This window comes from Dipodomys merriami, unplaced genomic scaffold (assembly GCF_024711535.1).
Source record: "Dipodomys merriami isolate MVZ:Mamm:240054 unplaced genomic scaffold, mDipMer1.0.p SCAF_91, whole genome shotgun sequence".
NCBI classification, from domain to species: domain Eukaryota; kingdom Metazoa; phylum Chordata; class Mammalia; order Rodentia; family Heteromyidae; genus Dipodomys; species Dipodomys merriami.
In genome coordinates, this window is record NW_027206524.1 from 3910668 (window position 1) to 3934195 (window position 23528).

Sequence of the window (23528 nt, forward strand, 5' to 3'; positions counted from 1 at the left end):
GGGTGTCTACGGTAGGAGGCCGCGTGGGCGCGCAGCTCCGGCCTTGCCCTTGACGCCGCTGCTGTGGGGAGCCATGGCGGCGCTGGCGGTCTTTCTGCGTGGCGGTGTCCGCGGGTGCGGGGCTCTGCTTCGGAGGCCACTGCAGGTAAGCGGGGCTCGACGCTGGCGGGGCTCCGGAGGCCCCTGCCGCGGCGCCCTCAGCCTCCCGCCTAGGCCCGGGGAGAGCCCCGAAGTCGCTCGGCGCCCGGGCCCCGCACGCTCCCGGGGCCTGCGCGTCCGCGAGCCCGGGGCCTGCGGCTCGGGCCGGCCCGGACGCGTCTGCACCTGCGCGCGCCGAAGGCCCGGGTTGGCGCTCGCCCAGCCTCACCTGCCCGCTGCGGCCTTGGCCCTTGCCAGGCCCCGTTCACCTCTGCTGTGACCTTTTCCCCGGGCCTCCCCCAGATCGCGTGCACCTTGTTGTCGGTGCCTTTGTTCGTGCGGTCGGTGAGGACGTCTTACCGGGCACAGTTAGCAGGGGACGCCCTTGTACACGGAAAGCTGGGGTGGTGTGCGCCTCACTGGTGCTTGTACTGGGGCTTGAACTCAGGGCCTCGCACACTCCAGCCATGCACGTCTCATGCATTTTGCTCGTTAATTGGAGATGAGGTTACATGGATTTTCCTGTTCCAGCTGGCTTTCAAGTGCAGTCCTCCAGATCTCAGTCTCCTGAGTAGTTAGGATGACAGGCGTGAGCCACTGGTGTCCGGAAATTGGTGTTTGTTTTTTTTTTTTTCATTATAGAGTTGGGCAACAATTCATTCCATAAACTAGGATAAGTGTTCCCAGGAAAGATGAGGTTTTGTTGCATATATTATATGTATGTATGCATGTTTTTGGAGTCTTGCAATGTAGCCAGGCTGGCCTTGAACTCTATTCTATTACACCACGTTCTCCCCCTCTTCCCCTCCCCCATTGGTGACTGAACCAGGGACCTCCCAAAATTCCCACTGAGCGACATTCCCAGCTCTTTTCATTTTGAGACCGATCTCACTAAATTGCTCAGAGTAGCCTCAAAGTCTTGATGCTCTTGCTTAGCATCTAGAATAGCAGCAATTACAGGCATGCCCACCAGGCCACTCCAAGGAGCCCTTTATTTTGGAGGGGAGAGAGGACATGAGGATTGAGCCCAGACCTTCCCTTGCAAGGCAAAAACACTGGACCACTTGGGCTACTCCCCTCAAGCCTCTTGCTTTATTTAGAGATGGGATCTCTGCCCAAGGTAGCCTCAAACTCAAGATCCTCCTGCCTTTTTCCTCCCACATAGCTGGTATTACAGGTGTGAGCCCTCATACTTGGTTTCAAGCACAGTTTCTTTTTTGTGTGTGTGAGCCAGTCCTGGGGCTTGAACTCAGGGTCTGGGCACTGTCCCTGAGGTGGTTTTGTTTTTTTGTTTTCTCAAGGCTAGCACTCTACCACTTGAGCCACAGCTCCACTTCTGGCATTTTTTTTGCGGGGGGGGGGGGGGAGTTAATTGGAGATATGTGTCTTCTGGGCTTTCCTGTCTTTCCTGTTTTAGGGTCCTTGGCTTTGGAGGTCTCTGTCTTCCTTTCTGGGTCCTAGCAGCCTGAGTGTATGCTTCCTTTTTGTTGCTGACCTCTGTTCTTAGTTATTTTGTTTCCTGCAGGTTAGATGGTACATAGTTGGTGGCATTGCTTAGGTGCTTGGGAGGGGAAGTGTTCTTTCAGTTTCTTTACCAGCTCATTTTTTTTTTTTTTTTTTTTTTGTTGGTGGGTCATGGGGCTTGAACTCAGGGTCTGGGCACTGTCCCTGAGTTCTTTTGCTCAAGGCTACTGAGTGCTCGACCCCTTTGTACCACCGCTCCTCGTCCAGTGTTTTGGTGATTAATTGGAGATGAGAACCTCACAGACTCTCTTGGCTGGGGTGGATTTGAACTGTGACCCTTAGTTCTCAGCCTTCTGAGTAGCTAGGATTATAGGGCTGAGCCACCAGTGCCAGGCGCCTGCATTCATCTTGTTGAACCCAGTAATCATGTGTAGTAGATACTTTTTGAATTAAGCAATTGTTTGCTTAACCGTGGAAATTGTTGTTTTTAGCAGGGTGTTCAGTCTTTTGTACTGTTTCCCTGAATGCAGCTTTCCCTCTCATCCATTAACTCATCTGGCTCCATCTCTCTCTTTGCCTTAAGTACAATCTCCTATGGTCAAGGAACCTTGATGGGCCCTCTTTATTTTCTGGCTTCAGTCACTTTTCTCTCTGGTCAAAGAGGTAGCCCCTCTTCTTTTTGATTTTATTTTTATTTTTATTATCTTTAGGTAATTGTACATAAGAGATGCCATTTAACAAAGCAGTTTGTGAATACAATGCATCTAGATCGTCACTTTTTTTTTTTTAACATTCTCACCCATCTCTCCTTTACCTACCTCTTCCCTCACTCTTCTTAATTTTGTAGGATATATATTGGATTTTTTTCTTTTGTTGGTTGTGGGGCTTGAACTTAAGGCCGGGGCACTGTCCCTGAGCCTCTTTGTGTTCAAGGCTAGTGCTCTACCACTTGTGTCACACCACCACTTCCAGGTTTTTCTGAGTTTACTGGAGATTAGAGTCTCACAGACTTTTCTGCCTGGGCTGGCTGGGCTTTGAACTGTGATCCTCAGGTCTCAGCCTCCTGAGTAGCTAGGATACAGGCATGAGCCACTGATGCCTGGCTGGTTTTCTTTTTAATTAATTATTTTTGTTAAGACAGGGTTTGCTATGTAGTCCAGGCTTCTTGGCCTCACATTTCTGGTCCTTTTGCTTCAGCCTTCTTGAGAGCTAGGATTATAGGTATGTGCCATCATGCCCTACTGTTTTCATCAATTTTATTCTTTTCTCTTCAATCTCTGCAGGTGACTTTCTGAGCCACTCAGCTGAAAGAACCCAGGGGATTTTCTTTCTTCTTTTCTTTAGTTCAGTGTTTATTTATCCCCACATTCATCATCACTGGCCTGGCATTAGCAGGAACTAGTGTCCTCTTTGGTGCTACCACCATACAACCTCCTTCCCCCGCCCCCCTCCCCCCTTCCCCACACACAGTAACAGCAGAGATTCTGGACCAAGGTTCAGAATGTAGGGCTTGGTGCTCACCGTGTGCACATTCGAAGTCCATCTCCCCCTGTCACAATGCCTGGCCTCTTCGCTGCTATCTATATTGAGAGGCCATAGAAGGAAATGTAGAGCCGGAACAGACTGTGCAGTGTTTGCATAACTTCAGGCAAGGAGACTGGATGGGTTGTGTCAAAGTGTGCATTATTTTGGGGGGAGCTGTCATAACAAAATGCCCCAGACTGTATGGTGGCTTAGAACAGCAGAAACTTACTTTTTACAGTTGTGAAGGAGACTAGCAGTCAAAAATGAAAATGCCAGCCTGGTTGGGTAATAGTCTTCTTGGCTGTGTGTATTGGGGTGGGGGGCGGGAGGGAGGGTGGGAGAGGAGAGAGAGAGGTAGAAGCAGGCAGACATGTGCTTGTGCCTAGGGTTTTGTTTGTTTGTTTTTTTTTTTTCCTGACCTTTACTCTGTATCTGACACCATTTCTAGCTCCTCTTCTGTGCTTTGATCCTGTAGCATTCCAGTCCTTTTCTTCCTTGTCCCTCTGTTGGGGATCCAGCCCAGGGCCTGTGCAGGCTACACAGGGGCTCTGCAGCTCAAGTATTTCCACAGTCCTCCTTCTGTTTGTTTGTTGTTGTTTTTTTTTACCAGTCCTGGGGTTTGAACTCAGGCCCTGGGCACTGTCCCTTGAGCTTCTTTTGCTCAAGGCTTAGCACTCTACCACTTGAGCCACAACACCACTTCTGGCTTTTTCTGTTTATATGGTGCCGAGGAATCAAACCCAGGGCTTCATGCATGCAAGGCAAGTACTCTACCACTGAGCCACCTTCCCAGCTCTGTTCTGGTTCTTTTAGTGTTTAGTGTTTAGAAAGACACAAGAGGTGAATGGAGAACTATGGGAACATGTGGGTGATCTTCAACATGGTCAGTTTAAAGAAATGTCATAGAGTTTTCTAGAGTCCTCCATCTCCACGTAGTGCCTTTCTCCTGTTTCAGTCTGTCTCTGTGTCCAGTCTCCCTCCCCTCTTTGTTTTGATGGCATACTTGAGTTTGAATTTAGGGCCTTACACTCATTTGGCTTGCTAGCTTAGATAGTACTCTACCAGTTGAACCATACCTCCAACCCCAAATTTTCCCTTTTTATAAGGACACCCATCAGGTTGGAATAGAGTCCACTGTAATGACCTCATCTTAACCTCTGTAAACACCCCATTTCCAAATGGGGTTAGCATTTCCTTTAGGGAAGACACAATTCAAACTAACACAATTCAACAGTCTGTCAGACAGTGCCAGAAGTTAACATAGCAGAGTGATTACACAAGATTTTTAACAAAAGGACTTTATAAAATACATAAAATGAACATAGATGTAAATGTTGGTTAAGATGAGCATAATTACTAGAGACATTTATAAAGACATGAAGATAGGTTTGAGATGTCATGGGTTTATGAAAGAAAATTCTGATTTCTTTGTACAGATAATATGCATAAACACGAAGTAATCTAAGTGTTACTGCCAAGTCCTCTTTAGTTGAAAAGTTTAGAAATGATTTGCTTTCCCCAAATACTTTCTAGATAATGGTTCATTTTCTAATTTGTTGGACTAATTTTCAGTTATTTTCACAAATGTTATGTTTGTTGTTGTTGTGTTGTTTTGTCAATCTCCGTTCCTTGGCTTTTGCTCAAGGCTAGCACTGTACCACAGCTCCACTTCTGGTTTACTAGTGGTTAATTGGAGATGAGTCTCACAGACTTTCCTGTCTGGGTTAGCTTGGGACTGTGATCTTCAAATCTCAGCCTCTGAGTAGCTAGGATTTCAGTCATGAGCCACTGGCGCCAGCTGAATTTTTTTTCATATGCCAGATACCAGTGGCTCACACCTGTAATCCTGACTACTCAGGAGGCTGAGCTCTGAGGACTGTGGTTCCCAGTCAGCCCAGGTAGGAAAGTCTTATGAAACTCATATCCAGATAAGTGCCAAAAAAGCCAGAGGTGGAGGAGCTATGGCTCAAGTAGTAGAATGCTATAGCCTTAAGCATAAAAGCTCAAGGATAGTGCGTCAGGCTCTGAGTTCAAGCCCTAGGAGAGAGAGAGAGAGAGAGAGAGAGAGAGAGAGAGAGAGAGAGAGAGAGACACACACACACACACACACACACACACACACACACACACGCGTACACGTCACCAACTGGGCACTGGTGGCTAGTGCATGTAATCCTAAATACTCAGGGATCTCAGTTCGAAGCCAGCCTGGGCAGAAAAGTTGGTGAAACTCCATCAGCAGAATGTTATATTTGAGGTATAGTTCAAATGATAGAACATCATCTATGAACAAAAAGCCAAGCAAGAGTTTAAGGCCCTGATTTCAAGCCTCGGTACTGGTGCACACACAAATTGTCACCATCCACATTCTTAGGCAGCGAAGGATATAAACAAATAGTGACAATGTACTACTCTGAGGAAAAAGAGCAGTTGTCTTAAGTTCCTAAATTTCAGTGTAGAAGCCCAATGGAGGCTCTGGAGTTAGTTGGCTAAGTAGCTCTGTGTGTGTGTGTGTGTGTGTGTGTGTGTGTGTGTGTGTGTGTGTGTGTGTGTGTGTGTGTGTGTGTGTGTGTGTGTGTAAATTTCTTACACAGATGTATATTATGGTTATGCATGTGCTTACATGGTGCCTGTGTTTGTACACAGATAGGTAAACATTTAACAATGTTATTTTGGGAGCTGGCTCTATGGTTTTCAGTGTACACTAATACCTCAGAGACATCTCCAAACCTAAGGGCTCTGGTTCAGGGTCTGTGAAGTGTTTATTTGCCTTTGCCATACATTGCTGACCTTGTCCAGAGCCAACTGTGGTCAAGGGGACAGGCAGAAGCCCTTTCCAAGTGGACTGAACAGTAAACAGGAAATATAGGCAACTTGCTGGAGCTAAGTAAGGCGGCTCAAGTTCAGTGCAAGTGTGCGAGAGATGTTGACTTGCTTAGTGTTTTCAGATGGAAGGAATCCCAGTCTGTTTGCATGCTCACAGAATGATCCAGAAGTGTAAGGGAGGAAGAGGTAGGGGAAGTGATGATGCTTGTGGGCGTGCCTCTTCGCAAAGGCAACTGCAGATCTGATCCAGAACGAAGTGGAGATGGGCCAGCAGTCCGCAGCAAAACAAAACAAAGCCACAACAAAAACAAAACCAGAGGATTAGTCTGCCCTAGCTGGCTTGGGCCTTCATTCTCAGATCTCAACCTTCTGAATAGTTAGGACTATAGGTGTGAGACACTGGTGCCCTACCATGTAAGAATTTTATATTCAAATTTAGATCACAGATAATGAAAGGAAGAGTGTTTTTTGTTGTTGGTTGTGGGGTTTGAATTCAGGCTGCGTGTTGTCCCTGGGCTTTTCTACTCAAGGCTAGCACTCTACCACTTCTGGTGCTTCACTTCTGGTTTTCTGGTGGTTAATTGGAGATAAGTCTCCCAGGCTCTCCTGCCTCTGCTAGCTTTGAACCGGGATCCTCATCAGATCTCAGTCTCCTGAGTAGCTAAGGTTGCAGGTGAGCCACCAGTGTTCAGCTAAAGGGTGTACTTCTTTCTTCTACTTTTTTTTTTTTGTCAGCCATGGGGCTTGAACTCAGGGGCCTGGGCGCTGCCCCCGAGCTTCTTTTGCTCAAGGCTAGTGCCCTACCACTTGAGCCACAGCTCCACTTTTGGCTTTTTTCTGTGTAGGTGGTACTGAGGAATCAAACCCAGGGCTTCATGCATGCTAGCGAGCATTCTACCACTGAGCCCCATTCCCAGCCCGAGGAGTCCATCTACTGAGCAGACGTGCCTTGCCCACGTGTGCACACGTATGTCTACTGGCCAGTAGTACACACAGTCACTTGAGTGGATATGGGAAGCTGAGGGAAAACAAATACATGTTTTCCTAATCTAATGACCAGCTTGAAGTAGTACAGATACAGATTTAGTTTCTGTTCAGAGTCTGAAGGAACACAGGTTAGTGTAACAGCAACAAATAGATGTTGGGTTAACATGAAATTTGAATGTATGTGGAACTTCTGCCGGTCTGAGGCACTTAGCGGAACCCCAGAATCTGAAGATCTCTGGAAGAGGATGCACAACTGGGAAGAGCACATTAAACAGTAACCATATCAAGATCGACTTATCTTTATTTCTTCATACTATCGTTGGAAAGATTGCCTTGGATGCTGCCCTCATGTGGCTGTTCTCGTTCTTCACTTACTTGGGCAATCTACTTAGTTTCTGACTGCACAAGCTGCTGCTTTTGAGTGTTTGCATGCTTTCTGACATCATCATAGAAACTTACCTGTACTTTGTTCAGTGTAAATAGTCCAGTTTCACATCACCTCAGTCTCTGAACTTTACCCTATATTTTCAGAATGTCTCTTGGCATTTGTTCCAAATAACACCATGGAAAGAATTGTTTATTCTTCCTGCTTCTGTTGGAGATCATACTCCTGCACGTGCTAAGCTTCTTTCTCTCTCTCTCCCTCCCTCCCTCCCTCCCCCTCCCTCTTTCCCTCCCTCTCCTTTCTCTTCCATTTGTGTGTGACTATAGCAGGGCTTGAACTCAGGACCTCCTGTTCTCACTTGGATTTTCTGCTCAAGGCTGTTTTCTACCACTTGAACTGCACCTTTACTTCTGGCTTCTCGCTGATTAGGAATGAGTCTCTTAGATTTGTCTACTCAGGCCAGCTTCAAACTGCATTCCTCGGATCTCAGCCTCTAGAGAAGCTAGGATTATATGGGCTGACTTCTTTCTTTGTAGATGGGGAGAAATAGCAGATTTTTAAAAATATTTTTTAAACAGAGATAATATTTTCTGGGAGACTCTAAGATCATGTAATTTAGAACTTTGAATTCAACCACATTTTCCTCAGGTAAAGTAAGGAGGATCGTGAGTTCCAGGCTGATCTGGGCCATGGAGCAAGTTGCAGGCCAGCCCATGCGACCTAATGAGACCCTGTGTCACGAACAAAACAAAAACCCAACAGCCACATAAGGAAACTATATTTTAGGAAGTAAAGACTTTTTTTTTCTCGGTTGTGGGGCTTGAACTCTGGGCCTTAGTGCAGTCCCTCAGTTCTTCAGCTCAAGGCTAGTGCTCTACCAACTTGAGCCACAGTGCCACTTCTGGCTTTTTCTGCTTATGTGGTACTGAGTAACCTAACCCAGGTCCTCAGGCATGCAAAGCAAGTGCTCTACACTGAGCTACCTTCCCAGCTCTTAAAAAGACAATTTTTTTTTCTTTCTTTCTTTCTTTTTTTTTTTTTTGGGGGGGGTCTGGTGTCATGGGGCCTGAACTCTGGGCCTGGGTGCTGTCCCTCAGCTCTTCAGCTCAAGGCTAGTGCTCTACCACTTGAGCTACAGCGCCACTTCCGGCTTTTTTCTTTTTGCTTACGTGGTGCTGAGGAATCGAACCCAGGGCCTCAGGCATGCAAGGCAAGTGCTCTACCACTGAGCCACCTTCCCAGCCCTAAAAAGTCAAATTCTAAAATGATAAACTCATTAAACAAGTTAAAATGTTCATTTCCATTGAACAATTAAGCCAAAAAGTAATGTTTTTAAGTCATTTCTTTCTTTTTTTTTGTTTTTTGTGTGTTCTTTTTTTTTAATATTTTATTTTTTTTGTGAACACACTGTACAGAGGGGTTACAATTACATGGGCAGGATAATGCGTACATTTCTTATCAAGCATTGCAGCCTCCTCCTTTGTAAGTAATTTCTTTCTGATCTACAGAGGTTTAATTTATATGTAGACACTAGAAAACTTGGAAACAGAGCCTAAAAAAATGCAGGAAGAAGTTGCCATAATCCATTACTGACAAGTATAAAATTATATTGATATTACATTATAACACCTATTTCTCTTACAGGAAATAAGATACACAGAGCGCAATTATGTATCAAAACCTACTTTAAATGTAAGTACCTATTTAATTGTGCCTTGAAATTTCAAGAATTTACAAGCAAATGTGTATTTATACCTTGGGAGTATTTGAAGGTTAACACATAATTTACACAGTGGTTAGCAAAGCTAGCTATTCATACCTGAAGCTCCTACATTAATCTTTTTATAGCATTTTCCTTACTATCTCACTAGGAAATGTGGTCTTTGGCTGTGTCCCATCTTGCATATGCATCTCCATTTCTAGCCCAGAGTTCCCTTCAGTAGCAGAGCTTTTGGTTGGGTTGTTTGTTATGTAGTCAGCAAGGGTAAAGTGAGCATTTCTTAAATTTCTTCTTTTTGCTGGTCCTGGGGCTTGAACTCAGGGCCTGGGCACTGTCCTTGAGCCTCTACCAATTGAGCCACAGTGCTACTTCCTGCTTTTTCTGTTTATGTGGTACTGAGGAATCAAACCCAGGGCTTCATGCATGCTAGGCAACCATTCTACCGCTAAGCCACATTCCCAGCCCCCATTTCTTAAATTTCCGGACTGAGTAATAGAATTAAAACTTCAGGTTCTTACCTTCTGACCTCAACCTGCTGAAGAGAGCTGATCTTTATATAGAGTTCATTTGTCTAGGTTTTCTTTTCTGTTTTGTAGTATTGACCATCAAACTTAGTCTTGCTATGCATGAACTCTACCACTGCACTGTACCTAGACCTTGTCTTTTCTATTAGGTCTTACATCACACAGCACTGACATGTTTTAAAGCTGTTCAAATCTTGTTGAATTATTGATGACAATTATTCATGGAAATAATGTTTTTTATAGGACCATGTATGAATTATGCTGATGTAATGAAAGCTGTTGGGTGTCCTCCAGTACTTCTGACCATCTTGTGTCTTGCCAGGAGGTGGTTATAGTCAGTGCTACCAGAACACCCATCGGATCCTTTCTAGGCAGCCTTGCCTCTCTGTCAGCCACCCAGCTTGGTTCAGTTGCAATCAAGGAAGCTGTTGAAAAGGCAGGTCAGTGCTTGCTTTGCCTTTTCTGTTAAAGGGGCACTGTTATCTCATACTGACTGTATATATCTTCTCGAAGTGATATAATGCTAATTTCTGAATTCTTTCCGTTCAGTGGTAGGGTACCTGTTTAATAAGCACAAGGCCTTACGTTCCAGCCCCAGCATCTCTCCCCCCTGTAATCATTCCGACTATGTAATGTCATGCAGTTTGTTATCATTAATTATTAAATCGAGCAAAAATAGTGAAGTACCCTTTTGGTGTTCGTAGGGATCCCAAAGGAAGAAGTGAAAGAGGCCTACATGGGAAATGTAATACAAAGCGGTCAAGGACAAGCCCCTGCCCGACAAGCAGTACTGGGCGCAGGTACCCTGACACATTGCTCCTTTCATACTTCCGTTGTTTGTGTCAAGATAAAGCCATTTGAGATTAAATAAAATTGTAAATGTGCAACACTGATTAACCACAGACAGGAGAAAATTTGCAAATTACAGTAACATGCTCTTTTCTGTCACTGCAAATTCTGTTGCTGTGCTTGGGGAGTATCTGTTCAAAAATCTGACTTCACATTGGTTTCAGGCTTGCCAATTTCTACGCCGTGCACCACCGTCAACAAGGTTTGTGCGTCAGGAATGAAGGCCATCATGTTGGCCTCTCAAAATCTTATGTGTGGACACCAGGTGAGAAGCACATTCTTCATCTACTAATTAAAGTAAAATGTAGGGCTGGGAAGGTGGCTCAGTGGTAGAGCGCTTGCCTTGCATGCTTGAGGCCCTGGGTTCAATTCCTCAGCACCACATAAGCAAAAAGAAAAAAAGCCAGAAGTGGTGCTGTGGCTCAAGTGGTAGAGCGCTAGCCTTGAGCTGAAGAGCTGAGGGACAGCGCCCAGGCCCAGAGTTCAGGCCCACGACTGGACCAAAAAATAAAAAAAAAATAAAGTAAAATGTACTCCTAAAGGATCCTAAAAATTGAAGCATATTCATATTTACGCTTTAGAAATCAGAAGTTTTCTTTCTGTTGGTTGTGGGACTTGCAGGCCTGGGCGTTCTCCCTCAGCTTCTCTGCTCAAGGCTAGCACTCTACCACTTTGAGCCATAGCTTCACTTCTGGATTTTGAGTGGGTAATTGGTGATTAGAGTCTCACAGGAACTTTTCTGCCTGGGCTGGCTTTGAACCATGAGGTGTGAGCCACTGGCACCCAGCATTGAAGAAGAGATCAAAATGAGGGTGCAAATGTATTGCCAGGTTGGCAACACACAGTTGTAATCCCAGCACTGGGGAGGCTGAGGCAAGAGGATTTTGAGTTTCAGGCTAGGCTGGGGCTACATAGCAAGACCTTGCCTTAAAAAAAAACAAGCCGGGCATTGCTTGCTCATGCCTGTAATCCTAGCTACTCAGGAGGCTGAGATCTGAGGATCACGGTTCAAAGCCAGCCCGGGCAGGGAAGTCTGAGAAACTCTTATCTCCAATAAAGCACCAGAAAACCGGAAGTGGCGATGTGGCTCAAGTGGTAGAGTGCTCACTTTGAGCTTAAGAGCTGAGGGACGGTGCCCAGGCCCAGAGTTCAAGCCTCACAACTGACAAAAACAAACAAAAACTTAAATGAGTAGTTTTTGCTAAGGTATTGTATAACTCTAAAGAGACTTACTCAGATGGTACAGGTCTATACTTAGGAGGCAGAAGACCAGCCTGGACTAGGTAAATGAAACCCTATCTCAAAAACAAAATATAGACAAACTGTAGGGCTAGGCCATGGATCAAGTGGTAGAATGAATACCTTGTAAGCCTGAAGCCCTGAGTTCAATGTCTGGTACTACTAAAAAAGAGAAGTCTTATTCTGAGGTTTTTTAGGTGATTAAGTTAATGTTGACACCTTTATGTCCAGATGAGGAAGAGTAGACTAAAGGTAGCCACAAACACAAAATTTTAGCACCAGGATGAGAAAGAAATCTACTTATATTGAGTGCATGCCAACCTATCAGGATTGTGAGGTATTTGCATTATCTCATAAGAACGCAAATACGTATATGTGGCCAAAGCTATCACTCCTGCTCTGCTTTGTTTGCAATTTGAAAGCCAGCCAAAAAGGAGAGAAAAAGAGGATGGAGTGATACCCTGAGCTACTGCACTCTAAAAGCACTGACTCCACATTGCTAAAACCTCAAATGGGACAGAGGTAGTAATCCAGCTCTCCCTCTCCCTCTCCCAGCACCTCAGTATCGGCAAGCTGAATGTCCTGCTACTGGAAAGCAGAGGAACTTTCAAGTTGTCAAACCTCTGGGTCCCACTTAATGTCTTGATGAGTTAATACCAGGAACTGTAGTCTATTGAGATGAGTGACATTCTGTATGTCCCTGGATATATCCAGATGGGCTCCTGTTGTTCAGTGTTAAATATTGCTGCACACACACACAGGCTGTTGTTGTGGATCCTAAGTACTAACTTCAAATCTTAGTTCTGCCCTTTATTAGCTGAGTACCTATAGTGAGTCTCTAGAATGGTGATTGAACATCCTTATCATGTCTGTAGGGGAAATTTCTAGGAGTAGCTTGGTGGGAGGATTCAAAAATTTCCATATTTTCTAATGCTTTTTATGAAGTTGTACTGGTTCTGCTTTTCAAAAGTTGTGTGAGCCCATTTGTCTACTTCTTCACCAACAAATCTTTGCCAAACTAGTAGATGGAAAATGGTAAGGGCTTGTTTAAATGTTGGTTTATTGTGGTTCTTGAGCAAATATTTGTACAATAGTGAAATACTTCTACTTGTCTTTATTTTTGATGAAAGATTCTGAGAATTGGGCTGGGAAGGTTGCTCAGTGGTAGAGCGCTTGCCTTGCATGCATGAGGCCCTGGGTTTGATTCCTCAGCACCACATAAGCAAAAAAAAAAAAAAAGCTGGAAGTGGCTCTGTGGCTCAAGTGGTAGAGCACTAGCCTTGAGCTGAAGAGCTGAGGGACAACGCCCAGCCCAGAGTTCAGACCCCACGACCGGACCCCCCAAAAAAAAGATTCTGAGAATTGATTTCAATTTTGTATACATGAATGTTTTGTATTTAGAAATTTGTTATAAACTATATAACATAATTTGTTATAAATTTATAATGAAAGTGAATTTCTTTCATTTGACTTTAAGAAAAGTTTAAATGTCAAATCTGTGTGCCAGGGCCCCAAGGAGCCTAGTCGCATAGGAAGCTTTGACATGCACTCATAGCTATGTCACGGACATTTATTAATTAAGAGCACTTGTATTAACTAGGAAACGATTCCTAAAAGGTGTAGAAATAGGTGCACATGCATAGTTTTTTTTTTTTTTTATTTGTTGGTTGTGGGGCCTGAATTCTGGGCCTGGGCACTGTCCCCCAGCTCTTCAGCTCAAGGCGAGCACTCTACCACTTGATCTACAGCGCCACTTCTGGTTTTCTGGTGGTTTATTGGAGATAAGAGTTTCACGGACTTTCCTGCCAATGTTGGCTTTGAACCGAGATCCTTAGATCTCAGCCTCCTGAGTAGTTAGGATTATAGGCGTGAGCCATCGGCGCCTAGCAGATTTTTTTTTTAAACACTAAGTTCCTGAGTTCTTGGAAAGTGTACAATGATGAATTCTAGCCAGAAGGACTCAGATGAGTGGAGATGGTAATTGGTAGAGAAAAGGTTGCACATCACAAGGTCAAGTGGAAAATGACTACACCTTTCCAGGAAGAGGATTTCAGTCAAGAAAGCAGCATTATTTCCGTGAACTGAGTTCTTCTCATCTTTGAGAAGACGTTACATTTTTAGCAGTATCAATGAAACACAAAATTATGATCTTACATGAAAAGCTTTTTTTCATTTTTAATAGTCTGCTTATTATAATCTTAATTCTCATTACACATTTTGTACCATCTGTCAGGGTCAAGGAATAAGACTTGGCATTGGTCTAGCCAATGCAACTTGAGTTCTAATGCTAGCTATGTAAAGACTAGAGTGTGTTTGTAAACCCTTGAACTGATGCCATCTTGCATTGCTGAGCAGGACGTGATGGTGGCCGGGGGCATGGAGAGCATGTCCACCGTTCCATACGTGATGCCCCGCGGAGCCACACCCTACGGAGGTGTGAAACTTGAAGATCTGATTGTGAAAGATGGGCTAACTGATGTCTACAATAAAATTCACATGGTAAATGCTGTTTTTTAATAGGGGGTGCCATCTAATACATACTTGATTTTTCTTAATGTATTTTAGAAACTGAACTAAATACAGAGTGGTTGACGTTAGCCTTTCATGTTAGGGAAATATTTTTTTCTGTCTATTGTATCAGCATAGCTCAGATGTTGAAAAAATTGCCCCTCACTTGAACAGGGCACTATCGGGTGACTCCCAAAATAGCCAGTATTTGAAGGTAAGGCACGAGAAGTTATCTAGTTAGTACATAAGAGAGAGAAGAAGGTTAAGAAACTAAAATTAACTGCCAGTTTACCAAATTATGTAAACTTGACTGGTTTATAAAAACATCTCAAATCGATCAGGGCAACTGTGCTGAGAATACTGCAAAGAAGCTGAGCATTTCCCGAGAAGAACAGGATGCGTACGCCATCAGCTCCTACAAGCGAAGTCAAGCAGCGTGGGAAGGTGGGAAGTTTGGAAGTGAAATCGCACCCGTCACAGTGACAGTAAAAGGTAGACCATGCTGCAAAGTACATTTTTAAAATCCTTTCCCCCTTGTTTTGACTGAATGATTTTTGCTGAGTTTATGCTGGTTTTACATTTAAATTTTAGGTAAACCAGACATAGTGATAAAAGAAGATGAAGAATATAAGCGGGTTGACTTTAGTAAAGTTCCAAAACTGAAGACAGTTTTCCAAAAAGAAAATGGTAAGTAGGAAGCTATCAGATAGAATAAATTGAGTTAATATACTGTATTTGTTCTTGGACTTGCCTAAGGGCTAAAAAAGTAACTGTACAAAACATCTATATATTACCTCAAACTCAAATGAAACTAACAAAATATTAGGATTATTTTTCACATGCAGATCATATCCAAGTATGGGTAACTGAAAGTTGGGTTTGTATGGAAGTCATTTCTGCCAGTCCTGTGGTTTGAACTCAGGCCTGGGCACTGTTCTTGAGCTTCTTTTGCTCAAGGCTAGCACTCTACCACTTGAGCCACAGCACCACTTCTAGCTTTTTGTTTATGTGGTACTGAGGAATCAAACCCAGGGCTTCATGCATAGGCAATAGGCTTGCATAGGCAAGGCCTCTACCACTAAGCCACATTCTCGGCCCTCTAAGTCCCTATTAATGACTAGGATGATAGCTAGGGCCTGGCATAGTAGTAAGTCCTCAGTAACTGTTGACGGTTTATACAAATGGGATGTAAATGTTCTAAATATCTTTATGTGAGGAAGGGTGCTGGAGATGAGACCTGAGGCCTCACATAGGTTAGGCAAATACTCTACCTTTGAGTTAAACCCCTAGCCCTAAATTTCTAAATCAACTGTTGGGAAATCCAAGGAGCAATACAACTTCTGTTTACTGGGCTATATAGAGGTTATTTTTACCTTCATTATCTGTAGAGAGTTTTGGTAATCTGAAGTTCTTTCCACTTTTCAAATTCAAGTGTAGGGTAGGCCAATCTTTATTGTTTTTAGCATCATATAAAATTTTTATTGCAAGAGTATCTTTTAATAATTTTAATGTCAGTCTATTATTTAGTTTTTAAAAAATAAGAACTTAATGATGTATTATAAAATTCTTAAAAGTATGCTTCATACACTAAATGGATTGGCATCTAAAAAGTATTTTACCTAGAACTTGTACAATACAGTCTTCTCAGTAACTTCCAGAACTTCTTACAAAATTTCCTATTTTAGGACACAAAGAAAATCTTAGCAAATATAAGAAAATTGAAATAACTTCTCTGACTATAGTGGAATTAGACTAGAATTCAAACAACATATACTACAGAAAATATGCAGACAACCAATTGTTGAATGACTACTGGGTTAACTGAAGAAATGAGGGAAATAAAAAGGTAACTGTGCTGGGTTTTGGGGGCTCATGCCTGTAATCCTAGCTACTCCGGAGGCTGAGATCTGAGGATCATGGTTCATAGCCAACCGGGCAGGAAAGTCTGTGAGACTCTTAGCTATAATTAACCACCAGAAAGCTGGAAGTGGCGCTGTGGCTCAAGTGGTAGAGCACTAGCCTTGAGCTGAAGAGCTGAGGGACAGTGCTCAGCTCTCCCTCATGCCATAATGCATGTGTGTCTGAGCCAACTTTGAGAAAATTGCTGCTAAACATAAGGCATAAGGCCCTCTTACACTGTGTAGTATTTTGATACACCCCCAGGGCAAGAACCATGTCCATCCATAGTTGTCATACACTTGGTAACCCAGACAATGCTCAGGTATTTGCCAAGTTGAACCAGATGAATCCAGTATGGAGCCCTGTTGATTTCCCCCCCCCCCCCCAATGCCACTGTTTTCAGGCACAGTGACAGCTGCCAACGCCAGCACCTTGAATGACGGAGCTGCTGCTGTGGTCCTGATGACGGCAGATGCTGCTAAGAGGCTCAATGCTAAGCCGCTGGCTCGAATAATAGGTAGGGGCATCCTGACCTGGGTTGTTCCTAGACTTCTACCTGGAGAAGGAATTGCTTCTCCTGTCTCCAGGTTTTACTTTGGGGCAGAATTTTACTGATACCTCGAACAGCTGTTAAGACATAGATTATGACTTAAAACAAAGCATGTTTTCTACTTTACATGAGTAGGAGAGAAGGTCCATGGTTTTGCCTAGAGAAGCCGTCAGCTAGAGTATGGGAGTAGAAGCCTAAAAATATAGCCAAAAAAACCCCCAAAACAAAAAACCCTTACATGCTCAGTACTTACTGATTCTGTAGCTGAAGACAAGCCTGTTTTTGCCTTTAGAATCTAAGTAGAATTAGAGAGGGGTCAGAAATAAAAGCATGCAATAAAGCTTGGTAGGCTTTTACGTACTTCATACAAGTTACAAGTAAGGTTATGGGTGCTGGTACAATGCTTTAACACTATTCTTTTGTGCAGCATTTGCTGATGCTGCTGTAGACCCTATTGACTTCCCAGTTGCACCTGCCTACGCCGTCCCTAAGGTGAGAAAAAGTGAGCGCCTGCATCCATCCATTGTGCCCTCTGGTTTGGTTTTATTGCAGTTTGCAAAGGAGATAGCTTGATTTCCAATGTTGCCACTCCTGAAAGCAGTAAGAATACAACAGAACAGAGCAACCTGCTCTGTTTATCTACTCTTCTTTAGAGTAGATAAACAGTATCTAACTGAAGTGCTTGAAAGTGATACTGAATGCACACACTGGAACAGAAAGCACACAGGAAAAGTCACTGTGACAAAGGAATGAAAATGGTCCCCAACAGAAAACTCCCAGAGGCATCTCCATCCTGAAAAGAGACTACTAGCAGCAGGGATTTAGAGTAAGGAGTATCTGAGACAATAAAACTCTACACATTCTCAATGGTGCGGAAGGGCAGAGGCAAGTCTGTACAAGGGATAACTTCTAGCTAAGATCATGTAAGTCTGCAACAACTACACGCTTCCAAGAGGGCCTTACCCTGAGACTGGACTTCTGAGACCAGCACCAGAAGGAAAAAGAATGGGTGGAAGTAACAATAGAGCTGCATCAGAAACAGTGGCAAAGTGTAACACACACACACACACACACAGACTCACACACACACATCCCTACCCCTGCATAGAGGTAACATATCTCAGGAATATAGAAAGTGAATGCAGTAGCTGGGCCCCAGTGGCTCAACGCCTGTAATCCTAGCTACTCAGGAGGCGGAGTGAGATCTGAGGATCATGGTACAGCCCAGGCAGGAAAGTCTGTGAGACTCCTATCTCAGATAAACTACCAGAAAACTAGAAGTGGCACTGTGGCTTTAGTGGTAGAGTGCAAGCCTTGAGTTTAAGAGCTGAGGGATAGCGCCCATGTGCAGAGTTCAAGTCCCACAAATGACCCCTTCCCCCCCCCCTAAAAAAAAGAAAGAATGCAGAGTAAAAAGCAGTATGGTGAAAAATTTTAAAGGGCACTACCAATTTTATTTTATTTTTTTGGGGGTCCGGTCGTGGGGCCTGAGCGCTGTCCCTCAGCTCTTCAGCTCAAGGCTAGTGCTCTACCACTTGTGCCACAGCACCACTTCCGGCTTTTTTCTTATGTGGTGCTGAGGAATCGAACCCAGGGCCTTGAGCATGCAAGGCAAGCGCTCTACCACTGAGCCACCTTCCCAGCCCCATAAAGGGCACTACCAATTTATAAAGGAGTTAAAGACAGCCACTAGCACAAAAATGGTGAGGAACTGCTCAAACATCTTATGAAAACCTTTATACCAGGTATTGGGGGAAGCTAAAATAACGGGAAACAAAAGGATTTTGAAATTAAAAAAAAAATCTCCATTTATCTTTGTATTTTGACAGGAATTTGGTTTTGAACTCAGGGCCCTGTGCTCACTAGGTAGGCAGTTACGCTACCATTTGGGCCGTGCCTTCAGACATTATTTTGCTCTGGCTATTTTTTTTTTTTTTTTTAAATTGTATTTTATTTTATTTGAGAACATACTGTACAGAGGGGCTACAATTACATGGGCAGAATAATGCATACATTTCTTACCAAGCATTGCAGCCTCCTCCTTTGTTTACCCTTCACTTCCCTTCCCTGCCTCCCCCCTCCCCCCACCCAATTTTACCCCCCTCCCCCCACCCAATTATACCCCCCTCCCCCCCCCACACCGAAATTGTAAAGCTGGTTTTGACATGACATTTTGTACTTCTCATTGTTGCAACAGGTCCACCTGAATCCTTAAACGATTTGTTTGTCCCCATCTCCTCCACATGATATACTGATATCAAATATAGTGAAAGCGGGGGTTACACTGTGGGGGAGGGACATACAAAGCAATAAAGGTGCTCTGGCTATTTTTGAGATAGTCTTGCTTTTTGGCAAGGATGGCCTAGATAGACTATTTATGCTTCCCACTGTACCTGAGGTGATAGGCACGTGCATGGGCTGACACGCCCGAACTTTCACAAGGTATGTCAGTTTCATTGTGTTAATGCCAGATACTACTGAAGTCACTTGATAGCCTGGGATTTGGGCAACACAGGCTTTTACTTCAGTGTTAATTACTAATATTAGCACAGATCACACAGTGTACTTCACAATAATTTGGAGGGTTAAAGGATGCCATGGTAAACTTTTTCCATGAGACAGGTTCTCCCAAATGTTTTTTTTTTTTTTTTTTGCCTCAGTTGATTGAAATCCTCCCCAAGGGACTAGCATAATAAATGTGAACTACATCTTAAGAAATGTATGTTTAAATAACTAATGGCAGGGGAATAGAAGCCTGCACTGCAGGATCTCCAGAAAACAATGAAAATGTGCTAATTATTTGAATATCATTTGTCTCTTAAAACATTTAGGTTCTTAAAGATGCAGGATTGAAAAAAGAAGACATTGCAATGTGGGAAGTAAATGAAGCCTTTAGTGTGGTTGTGCTAGCCAACATTAAGATGCTAGATGTGGACCCCTCAAAAGTGAATCTTCACGGAGGAGCAGTCTCTCTGGGGCATCCAATTGGGTAGGTAAACAATTAGTCAGGTTAACAGCTTAGATAATTTGCTAAGGCAAAGACCATTTCTATCTCAGTATCATACCTACAGCAAAAAGAACTAAAGATCTAGGCTTAGTCTTTTAGAAGAGCCATGACCCTGAAACAAATCTCCTACATTGAAGAAAAGCAGTTAATGGAGCTGTAAGGAGTGGCTAATATTTTCAAGAAGTTGGCTTGGACTAGCAATATTTCATTGTTAGCCATAAATTCTGTTCGCCATTAAAGAACCAAATGCTTTCTGAATCCTAGGATGTCTGGAGCCCGGATTGTTGTTCATTTGGTCCATGCCTTGAAGCAAGGAGAATTTGGTCTTGCCAGTATTTGCAATGGAGGAGGAGGTGCTTCTGCTATACTGATTGAGAAGCTGTAGACAACCCTATGTGACGAAAAACTTTGTAAAATCAATGACATCCTGGGTTAGTAGCTTGTATTGATAATGATTTCATTTTTTATTATTTTCTATATTTTAAAAACAAAGTGAATCCCATCCTGAAAGTTACTGAAATTACAAATAAATTTTTTCTTCTGTTTTGAGTTTTTCTGATCCTTTAAAATCAGATATTTGTGCATAATGAACCTATACTAGATAAAATACCAGTATATGAGAGAACATATCATTTCTGTAGGTGACAGATGTTAAATTATTTGCAAGGGTAAGCAACTCTTTTTTGACAAGGGCCGTTACTTATAACTTCATCCAAGAGCCTATAGCCTGTATTTATGAAATTTGTGTTGAGAAAATTTCAAGTCACATGTGAAGTCCTTGGTAGGATTAAACCAAATGGTTTCAGAGGTCTTTATGACTTGCAGACATTAAAGTGAGAACTAGCTCTTGTGGGCAAATAAGCAATGGCACATATCGCTAGTCAAGCCAAACCAGTGTGTACAACAGCATTCCAAATGCTCAGTCTGGATTAGGGGAAATTCCTTAGAACCTCAACTGAATACAGGGGTGGGGGTACCAAGAGGCAGAACAAAGTTCTGGGGCTTGAGCTTTTCATTAATGACAATGGTGGAGATAAATGGAGAGACTTGACACATCGCCTGTAAAAGATGTTTTCGTTGTTGTTGGTCTTGGGACTGGAACTATGGGATTGGGTGCTGTCCCTCAGCTCTTCAGCTCAAGGCGAGTACTCTCACTTGAGCCACAGTGCCATTTCCAGTTTTCTGGTGGTTTACTGGAGATAAGAATTTCACAGACTTTCCTGGCTGGGCTGGCTTTGAACCATGATCCTCAGATCTCAGCCTCCTAAGTAGCTAGGATTACAGGCGTGAGCCTCGAGAGCCCAGCTTAAAGGAGTTTTTTTTAAATGTACAAGGGCCATGTTTCATCTTCCTAACGTGCATTTTTAAAGTACATGGTACCTGTTCAAAAGGATTTGCTGTGGTATTTCAACATGCACATATAGTACTAATCAGACCTGACCTGTCCCCCTATTATTCAACAGCTCTTAATGGGTTTGGTCTTACTATCTCCATTCACAGATGCAATGTACTTCAGATCCTGGACCATTCTTCTAATCTCAAGTCAATGTGTACATACATAAATGTGTAGATATTATGTATATATAATTTACACACACGAAACCTTGTTATGTTTACTGTGTTTATTCTCAGGTCTACCATCCACATGAGAAAATGCACAATCTTTGTTCTTCTAAACCTGGCTTACCTTGGGTAATATGGTCTTCAGATCCATCCATTTCCCCTTAAAGGCCAGCTTCATTGTTCCTTATGAGTAATACTCCATATTTTCTCGATTCAATCAGTTGTATAGCATCTGAGCTGTTTCCCTCACTTGACTATTGGTGTTTCTATTATATCTTGACATACATTCCTTCACATATATGCCCAAGAGTGGTATTACTGATCACATGGTAGATTTTTTTCTTGAGGAACCACCTTACTGATTTCCGTAGTGGTTCCATTAGTTTGTTTACCTTTCCACTAGCAGTATGAGGGTTCCTTTCCCCCTGAATCCTTGTCAGCATTAGTTGAGATTGTCTTCTTGTCATTTGGATTGGAGATGAAATCTCACCATTATTTTGTTTGTTTTATAGCCAGAGATGCTGAGCATTCCTTCATGTATTTATTGGCCATTTGTACCTCTTGAAAAGTGTGTGTTCAGTTCATTTGCCCACTTATCAAATTGTTCATTCTTTAGGACTTCTTTAAACTCCCTGTGCATTCTGGTTATCAATCATTTATAGACAGTCTCTTCATCTCTGTAACTAGAAAAAGAACAGTTTTATATAAAGATTATTCAAAATTAAGTTATGGCATATGCACTGGACATAATCAAAACAAAGAAAAACTTATGTCTGAGATTAATTTTAACAGGATTAATCATCTATGAACACAATGAGAGCCCTTACCTGAAAGGTGATTCAAGTTGTAGGGCAGCTATTTAGCAAGAGCTGGAATTCAATCAGTACTGTCAAAACAAAACCAAAAACCTAAAAAACAATCAAAGTAGTATATAAACCAACCGTGGTAGTTCACGCTTATAACCCTACTTGCAGGGGAGACTGACACATGAGGATGACAAGTTCAAGGACACCTTTTCTCAAATCCCACATCTGTTAAGAGGTTTTTCTGTCCAAAAAAAAAAATCTCATCTAACCTAAAAAAAATTCATGTAAAAATGAGTAAAAATGTCCTATTTGACTTTGTTTGAAAAAGCTCAAAGTTTGAGTAGATAAATCAGCCTGGAAGAAATTGGGGAGAAAAAACTTGGAGTATGAAGTAAGCAAATGGCTATAGGTTTACACAACTCAGTTTTAAGGAACAGAAGGTTGCAAAAGAAAAAAAAAATTACTGCAAGAACAGTGACTTCTAAGAGCCTGTCCCATGCCGGGCGCTGGTGGCTCACGCCTGTAATCCTAGCTACTCAGGAGGCTGAGATCTGAGGATAGCGGTTCAAAGCCAGCCAGGGCAGGAGAGACCATGAGACTCCTATCTCCAACAAACCACCAGAAAACCGGAAGTAGCGCTGTAGCTCAAGTGGTAGAGCGCTCGCCTTGAGCTGAAGAGCTGAGGGACAGCGCCCAGGCCCCAGAGTTCAAGCCCCACGACCAACAACAAAAACAAAAAGAGCCTGTCCCAGATTGATCTACGCAGGCTCAGTTACTATATTGACTTCATACATCCTGTAAGGCAGACACTATTATTCCCAATATACAGATAAAACTAGAAAGTTTCAGTCTTAAAGACAATCTTATTAGAAGCAAACAAACTTTCACAAGCCAAATTTAATCTTTTTTTTTTTTTTTTTGGGTCCATCCTGGGGCTTGAACTCTGGGCCTGGGCGCTGTCCCTTAGCTCTTTAGCTGAGGCTAGTGCTTTGCCACTTTGCTGAGGAATTCAACCCAAGGCCTCGTGCATGTGAGGCAAGCACTCTGCCACCAAGCCACCTTCCCAGCCCCTACAAGCCAAATTTAGTTATTCACTATGTTCATCAAGTACACACTAGAAAGACTAATAGAATAATAAATTCATAGGCTTAACTCAAACACCCTTTGTCAGTCTTGGGGCTTGAACTCTAGGCCTGGGCACTGTTCCTGAGCTCTTTAGCTGAAGGCTAATGCTCTACCACTTGAGTCACACCACTTCTGGTTTTCTTGTGGTTAATTGGAGATGAGTCTCACGGACTTTCCTGCCCAGACTGGCACTGAACCACAATCCTCAGATATCAGCCTCCTGAGTAGCTAGATTACAGGTGTGAGCCACCAGGTGCACAGCTAATTCAAATACTTTAGTGCTAGAACAGCACCTAATTAAATTGGACAGACAGTTTTTTTTGTTGTTGTTTTGTGCTGGGCACTAAACTCTGGGACTCTTGTTTGTTAGTCAGGCACTTCACTACTTGAGCCACACCTCCAGTCCTAGGTATA

General features: G+C 43.1%; 1 protein-coding gene across 1 annotated transcript; it reads left to right on the top strand.

The window, feature by feature from the left end:
* Nucleotides 1-8: 8 nt before the first annotated feature.
* Nucleotides 9-20169, top strand: LOC138821345 (acetyl-CoA acetyltransferase, mitochondrial). The gene is made up of 12 exons (XM_070013503.1): nt 9-145; nt 8969-9016; nt 9891-10008; nt 10273-10368; nt 10582-10682; nt 14012-14155; nt 14506-14656; nt 14756-14851; nt 16467-16580; nt 17041-17105; nt 19445-19602; nt 19885-20169. The coding sequence occupies exons 1-12, from the start codon at nt 74-76 to the stop codon at nt 20003-20005; spliced, it is 1284 nt and encodes a 427-aa protein (XP_069869604.1). The 5' UTR covers nt 9-73; the 3' UTR covers nt 20006-20169.
* Nucleotides 20170-23528: the final 3359 nt, after the last annotated feature.

What these genes read in the sequence shown, in the direction of transcription:
- LOC138821345 (XM_070013503.1), top strand. Translation starts at nt 74, where the DNA reads ATGGCGGCGCTGGCGGTCTTTCTGCGTGGCGGTGTCCGCGGGTGCGGG. An exon ending in GCCGCTGGCTCGAATAATAG is followed by an intron (nt 16,581 to 17,040) that starts GTAGGGGCATCC and finishes TCTTTTGTGCAG; the next exon opens with CATTTGCTGATGCTGCTGTA. An exon ending in CTGCCTACGCCGTCCCTAAG is followed by an intron (nt 17,106 to 19,444) that starts GTGAGAAAAAGT and finishes TAAAACATTTAG; the next exon opens with GTTCTTAAAGATGCAGGATT.